This window comes from Mus pahari, chromosome 4 (assembly GCF_900095145.1).
Source record: "Mus pahari chromosome 4, PAHARI_EIJ_v1.1, whole genome shotgun sequence".
NCBI classification, from domain to species: domain Eukaryota; kingdom Metazoa; phylum Chordata; class Mammalia; order Rodentia; family Muridae; genus Mus; species Mus pahari.
In genome coordinates, this window is record NC_034593.1 from 5335017 (window position 1) to 5351367 (window position 16351).

At 46.3% G+C, this 16351-nt stretch overlaps 1 protein-coding gene across 1 annotated transcript in view; it reads left to right on the top strand.

Annotated features, from left to right (window-relative positions):
- Window positions 1-3201: 3201 nt before the first annotated feature.
- Zbtb10 (zinc finger and BTB domain containing 10) overlaps window positions 3202-16351 on the top strand; it is a 33678-nt gene continuing 20528 nt past the window's right edge. Inside the window, exon 1 of the mRNA XM_021196753.2 lies at window positions 3202-4177. Within this exon, the coding sequence (XP_021052412.1) occupies window positions 3230-4177 (948 nt within the window). The 5' untranslated portion in view covers window positions 3202-3229. The remainder of the gene's footprint in view (window positions 4178-16351) is intronic.

A 16351-nucleotide genomic window follows, 5' to 3' on the forward strand; every position in this document is an offset into this window, starting at 1 on the left:
CCGCCTGCCTCTGCCTCCCGAGTGCTGGGATTAAAGGCGTGCGCCACCACGCCCAGCAGTTTATTAGTTTTTGAATTAAACAGATGATATGAATAAATACAGATGACATTTCTCAACATCTTAATCTTATAATTGATTGATGTCAGTAACCACTTTTTTTTTTTTAAGGGAAAGAGGCTGGGGTGTTTAAAATATGTATTTATTTGCAAAATGCTTAGAGTCTTTAAAAAAAAAAAAAAGCACATTGAAAACCAAGCATGTCATTGTCACACTTTTTCATACTACAGCAGCCACAGCAGGCAGGTTTTTCTTCTTCCTCCAAGGGGTATGGCACAGAACTGTCTGAAACATCACCAACCAGAACTCACTAACAGAGTCAGTCTGAGGACCTTTATCCAACTACGGGGCCTACCGCACCTGATGGCAGGTGGCAGGATGGGTAGATGACAGGAATACACCCCAAGTCTGAAGCCTTTGGTGGCACGGCAGTCCCCTCAGTCAGCTCACTGAAATTATGTTGTCATAGATGACAAGTTTACACAAGTAAACTCAAACTCGCTTTAGAATTCATCAATTTTATTTCATAAACAAAACTTCATTTTACCAGGTACTAAAATTAAGACGAATTAAGTCAAAGTGGCTTTGAAAAATCTAAATCGACACAGCCCCACATTCATCTTGTGCTTAGTTCAATCAAAAGTGTTAAGGAAACTGGGCATGGGGGCGCTCACCTTTAATCCTAGCCCTGGACTGAGAGGCAGGACTGCTGTGAATTATAGGCAGCCTCACCTATACAGTGACTTCTAGGACAACCAAGGGTGCAGAGTGAGACCTGTATAAACAACCCAAAAGTTCCATTGAGGTAAGCCGGGCATGGTGACAGAACCAGGCTGGAGAAGGACGAGTTCAAGGCCAGCAGGCTACATAATAATGCTGTCTCAAAAAAAAAAGTGTTAGCAAATATTAATTTATAGCACTGAGAAAATGTGCTTTAAAAACTTGTGTGCACGGGTGTTGTTCTGGCACGTCTGTCTGTCTGTCTGTCTGTCTACTATGTGTGTCTGGTACCTGAACAAATCCCTTGTAGCTGCTATTACAGGCTCTGAGCCTCCTTACACAGGCTCTGGGAACTCAACTCTGGGTCCTCAGAAACAACAGCCACCAGTCCGGATTTTAAAACCTGAAGGATGAGAGACCACCATTTATCAACTGCTCTCTGCGCTCCACCCCCACCCAAAAGAGGGAAGCTTCAGGTGGGTGGATGTCTGTGGGTTCGAAGCCAATCTTGTCTAGTGAGTTAGTTCCAGGACAGCCAGGGCTACATAGTCTTTAAAAGAAGAAAATTAAGAAAGAAAGGAAAAAAAGAAAAAAAGGAAAGAAAAGCCTGAAATAGGCTCGAACATAAGAATTTTTAAAATTAAGCTTGAGCAACATGGTGGTGCACATCTGTAATTCCAGTAATTCCAGGGATGGAGATACTGAGGCAGGGCCTTTGTGTGTAGCCCTGGCTGACCTAAAATTAACGATGTAGACTAGGCTGGCCTCGACCCCGTTTCAAAAATCGCTCCCAATAAATACCAGATAAATCGACCTCACTTTGTGAATTAATGAGTGTAAGCGCGCTAATGTTTTCCAAATAGAGCATAGTTAATGGGGAGGGTGAGTTTAAAGGCCCTTAATTGGCAAGGCCTCTTCCTGAAAAGAAAAAACAAAAACAAAACCCAAAAAAGTAGGCTAATATAACGTAGGGAGGTTCATTTCCAGCTTAGACCGATGTAATCGCTCTAAATTCCATACGCGATGCCAAGAGCTTCTCTCAAAATCCTAAAAATTAATTCTCATCCGCACACCCTGTCTTGGAAGCTGCACTCCCTGCGCGGCCGCACGCGGCGCCCGCAGCAGCCGACTCCTCCCCGCTCGTGGGGAAAACCCTGCCTAATATTTATAACGCTATGACATACTGTAATACTCACAAGGTGGTTGTAGAAGTATAAACACGACTGGAGATATCTGATTGGCTGCTGGTGATGTAACACCCATGTCAATACTTCCCACTGAACGCACGTGTTCGACCTTTTATTTAAATTTCCATTTCATCACAGCAATAAGACACTCGGGGCGGTGCATTTTCTGCGAAACGATCGTCGCCCCGGGCCAGAGGTGCTGCCCGGCGCACACAGGGAGCCCAGGGAGGCGTCCTGGCGAGGGAGGCACCGCCTGGTCCAGTCTTTTGTCGGGGAACAAAATAAGTTCACTTCCTCGGGCACGGCCCCCGCCCCCCGGCCGGTGACAGGGCCGGGCGCGCTCCCACCGCACTCACTCCCGAGTCCCAGGTGAAGTCGTGGCCAGAGCCGGGGACCGTGCGCACGGGCGCGCCGCGCCGAGCCGGCCCCTGACACCCGCCAGCTGTTGGTCCCGGCCGAGCCGGCCCCGCCCCGAGACCCCGGCCCGTGCCCCGCCCGCTTCCTTCCCGTGGCCGCACCCCCGCCCGCGGCCCCGAGCGGCCGGCCCCTTTCCCGGTCCCCGGGCGCCCCCGGCCCAGCCCAGCCCGGCCCGGCCCGCCCCCTCCCCCGGCCGGCCCCCACCCTCTCCCCCTCCAGCGGTTACTGCTACCCCGGTGCATTGTGGGCGCACGGTCCGTTGTTCATTTGCCATTCGACCTCCGCCGGGGCCTGGTCGGACGGAAACGCTCCGCCGGCTTTATTGTCGGCTCGCTATGTGGCGGAGCCCGGCGGCTTAGCGCGCCTCTCGCGTCCGCGCCTCGGCAGCCGGCGGCGGCGGCGGCGGCACGACTCCCCGAGGACCGAGATCCGTTGGCGGGCCGGGGCGTGCGCGCGGCGCTGAAGCGGGGCAGCGGAGGGGCGCCCGCACTCCTCCTCAACTTCGAAGGCCGCACGCGCCCGGCTCGCCGCTCCGCCGCCCGCCCGCCGCTCCGCGCGGGACGCTGCCCGGAGCGCGGCGGGGCGGGGGTGGAGAGGACGCGGCTGGGACGGCGGCGGCGGCGGCGGCGGACGCGTGCGGCGGCCCGGGAGCGAGCGCGAGCCGGCGGGAGGGTGAGGCCGGGCCGGCGGGAGCGCAGCGCGGAGCGGCGCGGCGCGGCGCCGGGGGCGGGGGCGGGGGCGGGGGCGAAGCGTTGGGGGAGCCGCGGCGAGCGCGCGGGACGCGGCCGGAGCCCGGGCGCGAGCCGAGGCACCGGGCGGCGGCGGCGGCGGCGACCGCGGCGCGCGCCATGTCGTTCAGTGAGATGAACCGCAGGACGCTGGCGTTCCGAGGAGGCGGGTTGGTCACCGGCGGCGGCGGCGGCGGCGGCCCCACGAACAATAACGCCGGCGGGGAGGCCTCCTCTTGGCCTCCGCAGCCGCAGCCGCGACTGCCCGCGCCGCCCGCGCCGCAGCAGCCGAATGGGCGCGGGGCCGACGAGGAGATGGAATTGGAGGGCCTGGAGCCCCAGGACTCGGAGGCCGCCGCCGGCGCGGACGTCAAGGAGTTGCTGCTGCTCCCTCCGGACACGGGCGGCCCCTCCTTGCTGGGCGGCGGCGCGGGGGGCCCCCTGCTAGCGGAAAGGAACCGTCGGACTCTGGCCTTCCGCGGGGGAGGCGGCGGGGGTCTCGGCAACAATGGCAGCAGCCGCGGCCGCCCGGAGACCTCGGCGTGGCCCCTCAGGCATTTCAATGGGCGAGGGCCGGCGGCCGTGGATCCGGAGCTGGACGCGCTGGAGGGGAAGGAGTGGATGCAGGACGGGGCGTCCCTGAGCTACAGCACCGAGGAGGAGGGGGCGAGCCCGGGCGACGGCAGTGGGGCGGAAGGCGGCAGCTGCGGCAGCAGCAGGCGGTCGGGAGGCGACGGTGGGGACGAAGCGGAGGGCAGCGGTGTGGGAGCTGGCGAAGGAGAGACTGTCCAGCACTTCCCGCTCGCGAGGCCCAAGTCCCTCTTGCAGAAGCTCCAGTGCTCCTTCCAGACCTCTTGGCTCAAGGACTTCCCTTGGCTGCGGTACTCCAAGGATACCGGCCTTATGTTTTGCGGATGGTGCCAAAAGACCCCAGAGGATGGGGGCGGCGTGGACCTTGCCCAGGTGGGGCATGATGAGCTTTCGCGAGGGACCCGCAACTACAAGAAAACCCTGCTCCTGAGGCACCACGTCTCCACCGAACATAAACTACACGAAGCCAACGCCCAGGTACCGTAGATTCCTGCCCTTGCTTTTCGGCCACATCTTTTGGGAAAGGTTTATCAGTGGGGAAGGCTAAAACTAAAGCAAAGACGGGGAAAAATTAGGATCCTCCGGGGGAAGACGTCGTTCAGATCGAGAGAGGTTCGGGAGAGCTTATGCGTAGGGGTTTGGAAAGCCTGGAAACAAAGTTTTCCAAAGTTGTGGATCTGATCTATTGGGAGAGGGGGGTAGAACGACAAGTTTTCTAATGATATCGCTGGGTATATTTTATTTCTCATGAGTTAGGGTTTGCCTGTGAGATTGAATCCGAGAGAGGGGTTGGGAGAGGTTGGAGATTTTATTTTAACCTTTGATTGACTTTCTGCCAAAAAGAATGTTGTTTTTTTTTAAGTCAGCGGAGATTTTAGAACAGTCCTTTCTTGTGTTCGTGGACGCTAAAGTACTAGAAATAGCCTGAAGAATGGATTAAACAGTTTCCTTTTAAGCTTCGGTGCTACTGACTGTCCACTCTTAAACTCGTGTCAGGTCGAGATAATGTGAAATATGAGAGGCGTATGCAAATGTACAGGAAGTTAGTTCAGTAGCGTAAATAATTTTACGATGTCCGTCTTGGTTAAACTTGTTGGACCTTAAGCAGGCTCTTTTGGTAGAATCATTGTACGTTTTAGCCATTTACTCATTGATATTTCTCTCTGAGAGTATTATCCTTTTCAAAAACACGGTCGGGAATAGTTTATATGAAGGGTGTTAATCTTAACTTTGGAAATGTTTAATGTGAAGTGATTTGGGCTTAATTTGCTCACTGGAAAACTGTCAGTCCCTAGTTACAGAAGAAGCCTACCTTTGAGCTTTAATCCCTCCTCCCCCTTTTCTTACAGGAGCCTGACCGTTTTGATAGCCCTTTTTAAGTCAAATGGCTGTTGGTCAGTCTTCCTTTTTATGACTCAGACAACCTGTGGTGGTGGGTGGAATTGATTCTTTTGTGTTGCTGACCGGCACTCAGGTATTAGTGCCTCACCGTGGTGTTTATGGGAGCCATCCTGCTGCTCAGCACACTTACACTATAGTTTATTAGTGACACAAGTAACCCAGCTTAGAGGGGCTTTAGTTTTAAAAGCAGGGGGTTATTTTGTTTGGTTGGTTTTCTTTTTCCCCCAGAAGGCAGGGGAATGGAGCTTGTTTGGGTTGAATTTTTTTTATTTGCACAAATTTGCCTAAATCTTAGAAAGTTCTGTCTCTTTCCTACTCCCCCTCCCTCTTTCTTTCTCCCTCTCCAGGGTCTCTGGCTACCTTGGAACTCTTAGTATATAGTATATAGACCAGGCTGGTTTCAAACTCACAGATCTGCCTGCCTATGGAGTGCTGGGATTAAAGGTGTGTGCTACCACACCTTATGAAGGTCACTTACTTTTAAGATGTATAGCCAGCCCATTTAGTAAATTGCCTTAAACACCTGAGGCTAGTGCCTGTAAAGACTTTTGTAATGGGGGAAGAGTGGGTTGTTCCGATCTCAGCTTTCCTCAGCACTGCCTTTGGAGTTTGTCCTGGAAATTTGATAGGCCTGACACTTTTTTGTTTTAGGTGTATCAGACTCATTTACATTATCCTGGAAAGTAAAGTTGTTTTCCTTTTATAGAAGAGGCATTTCAGTCATTAAAGGGTTAAGGCATTTCAGTCATTAAGAGTTAAGTAATAAATACCTGGACGTATTTATTTAGTAAGATGATAGAAGCTGTGGCTTGTGAAAATGGAAGGCTGAATTTTCCAAGTATTGGTATGTAAGTATTTTAGAATTTTTTTAAAAACTGGAATGAGTTTTTAAATCTAGTATTTAGAATATAATGTTCTGTAGGCAAACATGAGTGGAACTAAAAACTAGCTGCTCAGTGATCCATAACTCAGAGGGGATTAGTTGGATAATCTTATGGTCCACCCTAGTAAATGGGTGTGTCCTGCAGGCATGTACCTGGGTCTCCAGAGCTCAATTCTAGGGCAAAACCCTTTTCTCAACTTGACTCTGAACTACCCCTTTCCAATTCCTGATGACAGTTTTCATGTAAAGTAGGAGCCGTCCCACTTTAAGACTTGTGTTAAATCCTTAAACTTAAGGAGTTCTGTATTGGTTCCCTTGCTTGGATTTTAGGTGTTACCACTTCACCATTTATTTGTGACTAACTGTAGTTGGAGGAATGGAAAGTCTCTTTGCCTTTGTTAACAGTGACAGTGAATGTAAGAACATTCTTGGGTCCTGGTCCTCTAACCGTTATCTTCTGTCCTGCTTATTTGTTGCATTATAGCTTACTCTAGCCCAGCGTTAAGACAGTGTCTGTAGCCCTGGTTGGCCTCATACCTCTCTGACCCTCTTACCTGTTTCTCAGGGTTTGGACCCCAGGCATGCCCGCCACGCCCAGCTGAGGGTTTAACCTGGGATTGGGTAGCAGATGTGGGATCTTACTCTGGATAGGCCTGAGCTCTCACTGCTGAGTGGCACTCCCCACGCCCAAGATGTGTTTATTAACTGGTCCCCGTTCACCAGTGTCAGCACTTACATTTCATCTCACTGCGACAGGGTCGTGGGCGGCAGGGTTTGACCTCAGAGTGTCTTTGTGTCATCCATTTTGAAGCCACTTTACAATGGTATTACTCTTGAATGGAGAGCAGACTATTTCCCCATTCATACTTTCCAAGACTGAGGCCCATAAGCATTTTGAGTTTTTCTCACTATAAATGTAATTCAGTTTCACAGTGTCGTGTATTATTAGCTTCTTCATTTTAAAAATGAGGTGGAAGCTGAAGAGATGGCTCGGTGGTTAAGAGTGCTTGTTGCTCTTCACAAGGTGAGGTTCGCTTGTCATCACCACATGGTAGCTCACAGCCATCCATAATTCCAGTTGCCAGGGCTTCCAGCAGGCACAAATGTGATGCATGTGTGTATGTTCATACATATAAAGCTCATGCCTGTAGTCCCAGTACTGAGAAGTGAAAACATGAGATCTGTAGTTCAAGGTCATCTTTAGGTATATACCCAAGAGACAGTGTAAAAAATAAAATACTGTATGTGAGTTCTGAAACTCAGGCAAGAGTTGAGTTTGACCTGGGCATGGTGTCACATTCTCTTAATCCCAGTGCTGTCTAAAGCTAAAGGCAGCAGGAGCTCAGACAGAGAAGCCAACTAGGGCTATGTAATGAGACCCTGTAGGCTAGAAGGGATTTTCTCCCTCTTTTCCTCACACTTTTCTTTCCTTTGAGACAGGGCCTCACTTTGGCTCAGACTGAGTTTGAATTCATGATCACCTTGCCTCTACCTCCAGAGTTCTAAGACTATCCACATGAATAATGATTGCACACCAGTGTGCTTTCTTAATTATTTTCCCTCCCTCCCTCCCTTCCTTCCTTCCTTCCTTCCTTCCTTCCTTCCTTCCTTCCTTCCTTCCTTCCTTCCTTTCTTCCTTCCCCCTAGCCCCCAAGATTTCTCTATGTAGCTCTGTCTGTCCTGGAATTCTGTATACCAGCCTGACCTCCCTGCATGCTGGGATTAAAGGTGTGTGTCAACACATCCAGCTCTCATTCATTTCAGTTTTTCTAGAGGTAAGGATCAAATTCATGGTCGCATTTATGCTAGGCAATCATTCTGCCACTGATCTGCTCCTGAAAGCCTCCTTTTTTTTATTAGAAGACCTTTTGTGATTTCATAAATGTTTAATTTCCATTTTTATTATGTGTAGATGTGTGTGTTGTATATAGTGGGTCTGTACACTTGGGTTGCAGGTGCCTGAGGAAGTCAGAGGCATGGGATGGGCCGGGGAACTTAGTTCCTGGGTTTATGAATCAGTCACCTGATGTGGGTGGTCATAATGACATGCCAACCCTGGGCAGAGCAGCGAGCGCTGCATGGCCATCGCTTCATTCCTGCTGTGCTGCTTTTAAAGACAGTGTTTTAGTTTGCTTCCTAGAGTGGATCAGTATCCAACAGAAGACCCAGTACCCTGGTCTTGTAAGTGATGGACTTCAAGCATGTGCAGTGCTGGGTGTTCTTGCTCAGTAGTGTTTTGAGACAGGATCTCTTCATAGAGCCCTGGCTGGTCTGAAACTCACTTTGTAGATGAGCCTGGCCTTGGACTCCAGAGATCTACTGACCTCTGACTCTGCCTCAGGAGTTCCTGGGGTTAAAAAAAAGCATGTGTTGGATTTTTGAGAGTTAATATGTTGTTATTAGTACATTATTAAAGTTTACTTTTCTTGGGAGGTCAGGTATAGGAAATGAAAAGCTAAGGCCTCTTGCACGCTGATGCGGGCTTTACTGTTGAACTGTATCTTTAGGGTTTCACAACCCCCTTTTTACACAGAGGCATGGCTTCTTTGTGTAGCCCTGACTGGTCCTCCTCTGCTTCCTGGTGCTGGACTTAAAGGTTGTGTGCTCATGCCTGTAGTCCCAGTACTGGGAAGTGAAAACATGAGATCTGTAGTTCAAGGTCATCTTGGTATATACCCGAGAGGTATATACCCCCGTTTTTTTGTTTTGTTTTGTTTTTTTTTAATACCCCCGTTTTAAGACAGGATCTTATCAGGTATTGCCTAGGCTGGTCTGGAACACGTACCCTGCAAGCCCTGGTAGGTGTTCACACTTGTGAGTGTTGTGGTTCTGTCTCCTGAGCTGCTGGAACTACAGACATGTTCTTTGCCCAGGACCTGTTTCTTACTCTTTAAAGTCCTTTCTTCTTTTCCTTCTCCTTCCTCCCCCCCACTCCTCTTCTTACTTTGTTTTGGTGGTGACTGAAAACAAACAACAAAACTTAAGTACTTTGTTAACTTTGATTTTCTCCTTTGGAGCTAGGTTTTTGCAAGGTTTCGCAGGCTTGTTGGAACTGAGCCCCTGGTCATCTCCCGCCTTACTCCCTAGTAATTGGAAGTCAGTGTGTCGGTGTCGGGCACTTGAATTCAGTGCCTGTCCTTCAGTTAGACCTTAGTTGTTAGGGACCCGCCCCAAGGAGAAGTGGTGCTTTGGCTTTGGTCGTGGGGTTTGGGGTTTCTCACAAATTCTTAGGATTATTTTAAGACGTGTGTGTGTGAGTGTGTTTGTGTGAGTGTGTGTAAGCTGGGGGCAGCTTGGTGGATGTTGCTCTAGGTTGTGGGCTGCCGAGGCACCATTAGCTGTCAGGTTGACTTAACTTCAGATGGCGCCTCCATTGCTGGGTCTACAGATATATATCACCAGGCTTGGGGAAAACTTGTTGCTTGGGGAGGTTTTTCGATCCCAGGGCTCCACGCATGCTAGCTAGTCAGGTGCCACTGACCTACACCCTCCGTGGGAGGAATCTAAGATCCTGTAAGAGAGAACCTTCCATTGGAAAATAAGACACTTGTTTGGTGCTGGAGATCTTTGTAGTTTTTTAAGTATCCTCAGAGTCAATTTCAAGAATTATCTCATTCAGAATTTGGCCATTTGGCCCAGAAAGATTTTAAAATTGCTTTAATTATAGTGATTACCACTGTAGCTTGGTTCAGACCACTTTCTACCCAATTGTGAAATTCTCAGAGCCCAAATCACTCATTCTGTCAACTCTGTGCAGTCTGCTAAGCCTACAACGTACACCCAAATTATTATTATTGTAAGCTTAGTTAACCTTTCCAGAAATTAAACATGAATTCAACCCAGTGATGTGATTGAAATTACTGGTTGGAATACGTTGATGTCAGGTGAGAAGAGAAAGGTGAGGCAGGTCTGCCAGCCCTGCTTTGGAAACAGGAAGTCCCAGAGGTTAGCTGGTATATACTCTTGCTTTTGGCTAGGTTTGTTTTTTTTTTTTTTTTTTTTTTTTTTTGGTTTTTCGAGCCGGTTTCTCTGTATAGCCCTGGCTGTCCTGGAACTCACTCTGTAGACCAGGCTGGCCTCGAACTCAGAGATCCGCCTGCCTCTGCCTCCCGAGTGCTGGGATTAAAGGCATGTGCCTTTGGCTAGTTTTTAACAACTTAGAAAGAAAGTCATTTTGTTGTGATCTATGTATACTTACATGGTATGTATGAGTGTGGGAGCATGTGTGCTATACAGCATGTGTGTGTATGGACACAAATGGTTAACATCATCATTTTGAGTAAGGGAGAATCAAATGTCTATGTGTTCCTATTTAGAAGTACCAGCATAATGCATATGCGGGTTTAGAATTTCAGGAGAAAGCTTGTAATAAAGATCTATACTAGCCAGGCAGTGGTGGCGCACGCCTTTAATCCCAGTACTTGGAAGGCAGAGGCAGGCGGATTTCTGAGTTCAAGGCCAGCCTGTTCTACAGAGTGAGTCTCAGGATAGCCAGGGCTACACAGAGAAACCCTGTCTCAAAAACAACAACATCAACAACAACAAAGATCTATACTAGAGGCGAGGTGGTGATGGCAGCACAGGCCTTTAAATTCCTGCACTTGGGAGGCAGAGGCAGGGTAATCTCTGAGTCTGAGTTTGAGGCCAGCCTGGTCTTACAGAGTGAGTTTCAGAACAGCCAGGGCTACACACAGACACACACACACACACACACACACACACACACACACACACACACACACGTATGTAAAACCAAGGATTAGAATCACTTGAAATTCAGCTCCTCATTCCTCAAAAAAATTAGAATTTATGGTGGATGTGGTATTGTATTACTTGACTCCTCTACCACATAGGCAGACAGAGGTAGGCCAGTCTTTGTGTTAGTGTCCACATAGTGGGTTCCAGGCCAGCTAGGGCTATGTAGTCAGACCCTGCCTTAAAGGAAAAGAAACAACAGAAGTAGAATTTCTAGGGATGGTGTTTGAGCCATAAAAGAGAAATAACATCAACACACAAGGCACTATAATAGAGATGATAGACTGCAGAGGAGAACTGAATCCACTTTTTTTTTTTTAAATCAACAGTTAAATGTGTTAGCACCAGTAGAAGATTGTGATTATATTTGCTATGACCTTGTTTGTCTTTGCATTCTAGAAATCGAATTTGGTTTTTAAATTTGGAAGCGGAAAATTTCTCTCAATATACTGTTCCTAGTGAGTTATTGAAACAAAGCAATACTGATTTTTATGTACTTTAGGTTCATATACTGATATTTGTGAAAATGTCTTTTCTGCCGATTATCATAGACAAAATTCTGAGCAAGAAAGGAAAAACATTTTTTACACTAAGTATTTTTCTGTTGTTGTTAATGGGTTGATAAGCTATGGTCAAGTTTGTATCACTTCCATCTAAGGTTAGCCTTACTCCTCCACCTCAAAGGGGACTTGCCTAGTGGTTTACAGGTTGGAGTAAGTTCTCCAAGGTAGAGTGGTGGAAGATAGTAACTCTGACATCTCTCCCAGGTCTCGCTGCCCATTAACATCCGCCTTCCCTGGTTTCAAGGTCTTTGCTTCCTCTAATACCTTACATCACATTCTCCCCCTTTGTAAATAAGGCATCATGTAACAGTAAAGCCTGGCTGGCCTTAAATTCGCTCGTTTCAGTTTTGTGTGTATTTGTCTGCATGTATTTATGTGTACCACATGCATATCTCATATTAGCTGAGCCCAGAAGAGGGTCTCCTGTGAGACATTACACGGATACCAGGAACTCAACCTAGTTTTCTGCAAGAGCAGCAAATGCTCTTCCCTTCTGAGCTCTCTCCAGCCCCTGAACTCAAATTACTTTTCACTGAATGATTGTGAACTAATGGTCTTTCTGTCTCCACAACCCCAGTGATTGGGTCGCAGGTGCATACCACTGTGCCTGGTTTTATGCAGTGCTGTGGATCAAGCACAGGACATAAGACTTTGTGCATGCCAGACAAGCACTCTACCAATTAAGTAAGCGACTATGCTAGAACTATTAACAGTAGGTTCCCAGCTGGTCACAGCATTTGTCTTCATTCTCTGGTATTGATTCCTCTTGACATTGCTGCCATAGTTCTTTCTTCAGTCTGTCAGCCAATCCAATGTATCTTTTGTTAAGCCTGGATATCTCTCTCTCTCTCTCTCTCTCTCTCTCTCTCTCTCTCTCTCTCTCTCTCTCTCTCTCTCTCTCATATACACACACACACACACACTTTTCAATTTCTGAACCATCCTTGCCATTTCTCTTTCTCAATCTGAGGCTTTTCCCTGAGGGGGTGGGGGTANTCTCTCTCTCTCTCTCTCTCTCTCTCTCTCTCTCTCTCTCTCTCTCTCTCTCTCCTTGTCTCTTTCTCTCACACTTACAATTAAAAGTTCTATAAGGCATATGTACAGCAGTATGTAACAGCAGTATGTATGTATTTTTGAAGGATAAGCTTTTATTTATTTGTGTGGCACTAGGATTTGAGCCTAGGGTTATCATAGGCAAACATCCCAGCTCATTACATTTTCATTTAAAAGACGGGGTCTTGTCAGGCATAGTGGCATATGCCTTTAGTCCCAGCACTTAGGCAGAGGCAGGCTTATTTTTGTGAGTTCCAGGACAGCCAGAGCTGCACAGAGAAACCGGCAAGGCTTGAACTTGAGAGCCTCCTGCTTTAGCTTCCCCAGTCACTACCACCATTATAAGCCTTTGTCTTCAGGCTCAGCTCTATTTTTTAATTTATTGTGATCCTTCTCTATATAGCTCAGAATGGCCTACCTGGATCTTGTTATTCTACTGTTCATATCCTAGGTGTTGGGATTACAGGCATGTGTCACTAGGAATGGAAGTGCTGCTGTTTGTTTATAAATCTGATGGAAGTGAGGGGTGTTCATGTGTGGGAAATGTGTTGTTTACTTTATGGACACTGGGTTACACCTTGCAGTTCTCTTAGGAATCTAGACTTTTAAGGATGCTACAGCGCATCCTGATTATCTTTTTAAAATGGTATCTCATTTGTTTAAAATGTGCAACCTCCTGCCATATTAATTTCTTATCCTCAAAGCATCTCTGTCCCCACAGGGAAATTGGAAGGACACCAGCTATTAGATAGCATAGACCTGAATCATTTAACATTTTTGACTCCAATACAAAGATTTGATTAAAAGGATTTCTTAATTTACTGGATTCAGCAAATAATGTCTTTTTATTTACTGTGTCTATTTAGTTGTTTTGCAAAAAAAAAAAAAAAAATCTTCAAATCTCTTGGGAGAGAAGATATTCATGACTTTTTTTTTAAAGATTTATTTCATTTTATGTATATGGGTACACTGTAGCTGTCTTCAGACACACCAGAAGGAGGACATCAGATCCCATTATAGATGGTTGTAAGCCACCATGTGGTTGCTGGGATTTGAACTCAGGACCTCTGCAAGAGCAGTCAGTGCTCTTTAACTGCTGAGCCATCTCTCCAGCCCCTCATAACATTATTTTGAAGGATTTTTTTCTTTAAAAACTATCTTATGTATACCTGGTACCCAAGGCTGCCAGAAAGAGAGGGTGGTGAATACCCTGGGACTAGAATTGTAGGGATACATAGACTTCCATCCAAAAAGGGAAGGTAAAACCCATATTAGGAGGTGCTTATATCTAATTATCTTAAAGCTATGCGTTACTAGATCCTACATTTTCTGAAGTGGTCCCACCAAATTATGTAATTATGTTGCATTTGTCACACAAAATGTCCTTATTTTTAAAAATTACTTGAAATCACTTTAAAAATTACAGAAGCATACCCACAACACACCGGTATTATACAAATGAAATGCTATGTAACCACCATTGTTTTATTACCACTGTAGAACACTACCACCATTTGCTTTCATAAACAGCACCAGTGACTCCTTTCTCACATCTTACTGAAGGATAAGCTGTGTACAACAGCTACTAAGAAAGCCCTTTACCAAACTGGAGAGAGCTCAGGATGCTTAGGAACATTTGCTGCTATTAGAGGGGGGAGGGGGGGGGACCCAGGTTCACCTTCCCCACACTTACAGATTGGCTCAATTGCATATTCCAGACTGGCCTGCACAATGAACTTCCTGCCTTGGCTTTCCAAAGTCTGATTATAGGCCTCCTGATCATACTGCTTGTTATTTAAACTTTAGGTAGTTGTTTACTTTTAAATGCTAATTCACTGCCTCCCCCCACACTCTTCATAGAAGTGCTGCCATACTTTGTCAGATTCCTTCTTCCAAGGGATCTTCCCTTTTTTCCTGCAATATCTACTAGGTAGAACTCAGAACCAAACAAATGAACCTGCTTGCTAGCCAGGTATACAGCAGCATGCACAACAAAGTTTAAAGCTAGGTCTGTGCCAAAAGAAAAATTGTCTTTCCTGCTTCCGACTGTCTGTGAAGAGCTTTAGCAAGTAATGAATTTTACTCAGGTGTTTCTTAAAGGACCCAGGTTTTATCAGGTCAGTGTGATTGGTTCTTTTCATAGAAAGATAAAACTTTATTATGGACTTTTTAGAATTGTCATTTGGTATTTACATAAGTCTTTTGCTAAGTAGTTTGAAATTTTGTAACATGGCTTATATATCAGATGTATGTTTTTAAAAGTAGCTCTTAGAACTGGGGTAGTTCTCATGCATATTCTTTGCCAGGGAGAGGGGAGAGAGAGGGGAAGGGGAGAGGCACTGTGAAGCAGAAGCATTCCCTCCTTCACACTGTGTGTTACTGGGCTGCCTCTGCCTTATGAGAGCTGGAGTTAAAGGCCTCATTCTACCATCCATGCTCCAGCTATCCCCTAATTTTTGAAGCCTCACTTTTTTCAAAGAAAAAAGTTAAGACTTAAACTAATAAATAGATTTGTTTCACCTACTTTATTATTCTCTAAGAGTTTTTGAAGATCATTGAGCCATTTTAGTAGAGGAAAATGGCTACTGTAGAGCATGGAGCATTCTGTATAATAGGATGGGCTTGGGATGTTTGCTACAGCAGAATGGCTTCATGAGACTTAATCTCCACTAAGATTAGTGTGAGATGAGGCTGCCAAAGGCATACTGCAACTAGATTTCTACTGTTTTTCCCATTCTTCAGTCTGGAGCAGTTCTTTATACTACCGGTCCGCAGGTGCTCCACCCTGCTCCGTAGTTCAGAGCACTAACAGTTTGTGCTGCTGCTGGGTTGCCTGACTGTTAGCAATGGGAAAGAGCGCAGAAATACTGCAGAAGCAGTACTGAAGGTGGTGGGGGTATGAAACTCTGCCTGCAGGATTTGCCTATCTAGTTACTAACAAGTGAGTAATTAGAAGTAATTTTAATATTACTCAAGGCCTCAGGGAAGAGTGAGTTGTCAAAGGACACATTCTGAAATTAGATCATACTCTTATTTTTATAGCATGTAAATCTTTAAGATTAATTTTCTTATTTGGGGTGGGGGGTGTAGTTGGTTTGCAACCAAAAGATGGTAGCAGATCCCCTGGAAATGGAGTTAACAGATGGTTGTGAGCCAAACATGTTCTGCTGGGAATTGAACTGAAGCTGCTCCTCTGTCAGGGCAGCTAATGCTCTAACCATGAGGACATTTTCCAGCCATATCTTAATGTCTATTTTTTCCTTGCAGTGCTGGGGATTGAACCTAGAGGGCATACCCTCCCTCCCCTCCGTGTCTCAGACACGGTGTAGTTGACAATGGCCTTGGAATTTCCCCTCTCAGCTTCACCAGTAGTATGATTACAGCTTTGAACTACATGTTAGCTTAATTGGTATATAGGAACCTTATTTAAAGGGATGCTAAATAGAATTAGAATGAATACTTGCATGCCCAATGAAAAGCAAAATTTATATACATTAAAGCTTCTTGAATTCAGGAATTTTTAATCTCCTTATAGATGAGATAGTATTTGTGACCATAAAGAGAAGGCATTTTGAAAGTTAACTAGAAAAACAACTGGATATGCTCATAGTGGAAAGAAGTTTCCACTAATTTAGATTTAATTAACATCATTGATCTGAACCATACTATTATAGTGTTTGCCTGAACTTAAAATTCACCTTTCTAATAGTGTTAGATAAGGTGATATGCCTACTTACTTTGGTTTTTAAGGCATCTGCTTTCCTGGCTGATAAAGCAGACTGATTTGATCTCAAGTAAATGGTAATTTCTTAGAAAATAATTGTTATTTTTATTTTAAGTTTTAAAATTCATATTCTTAGCTTATATGTGAAAAGAAGCCAATGAAATCGTGCTGATCCTCAGATGTCTTTCTCTTGCCTGCCTCCTCCTTCCCTCCCCTCCCCTACCCCCCCCTCCTCCTCCTCCTCCTCCTCCTCCTCCTCTTCCTCTTCTTCT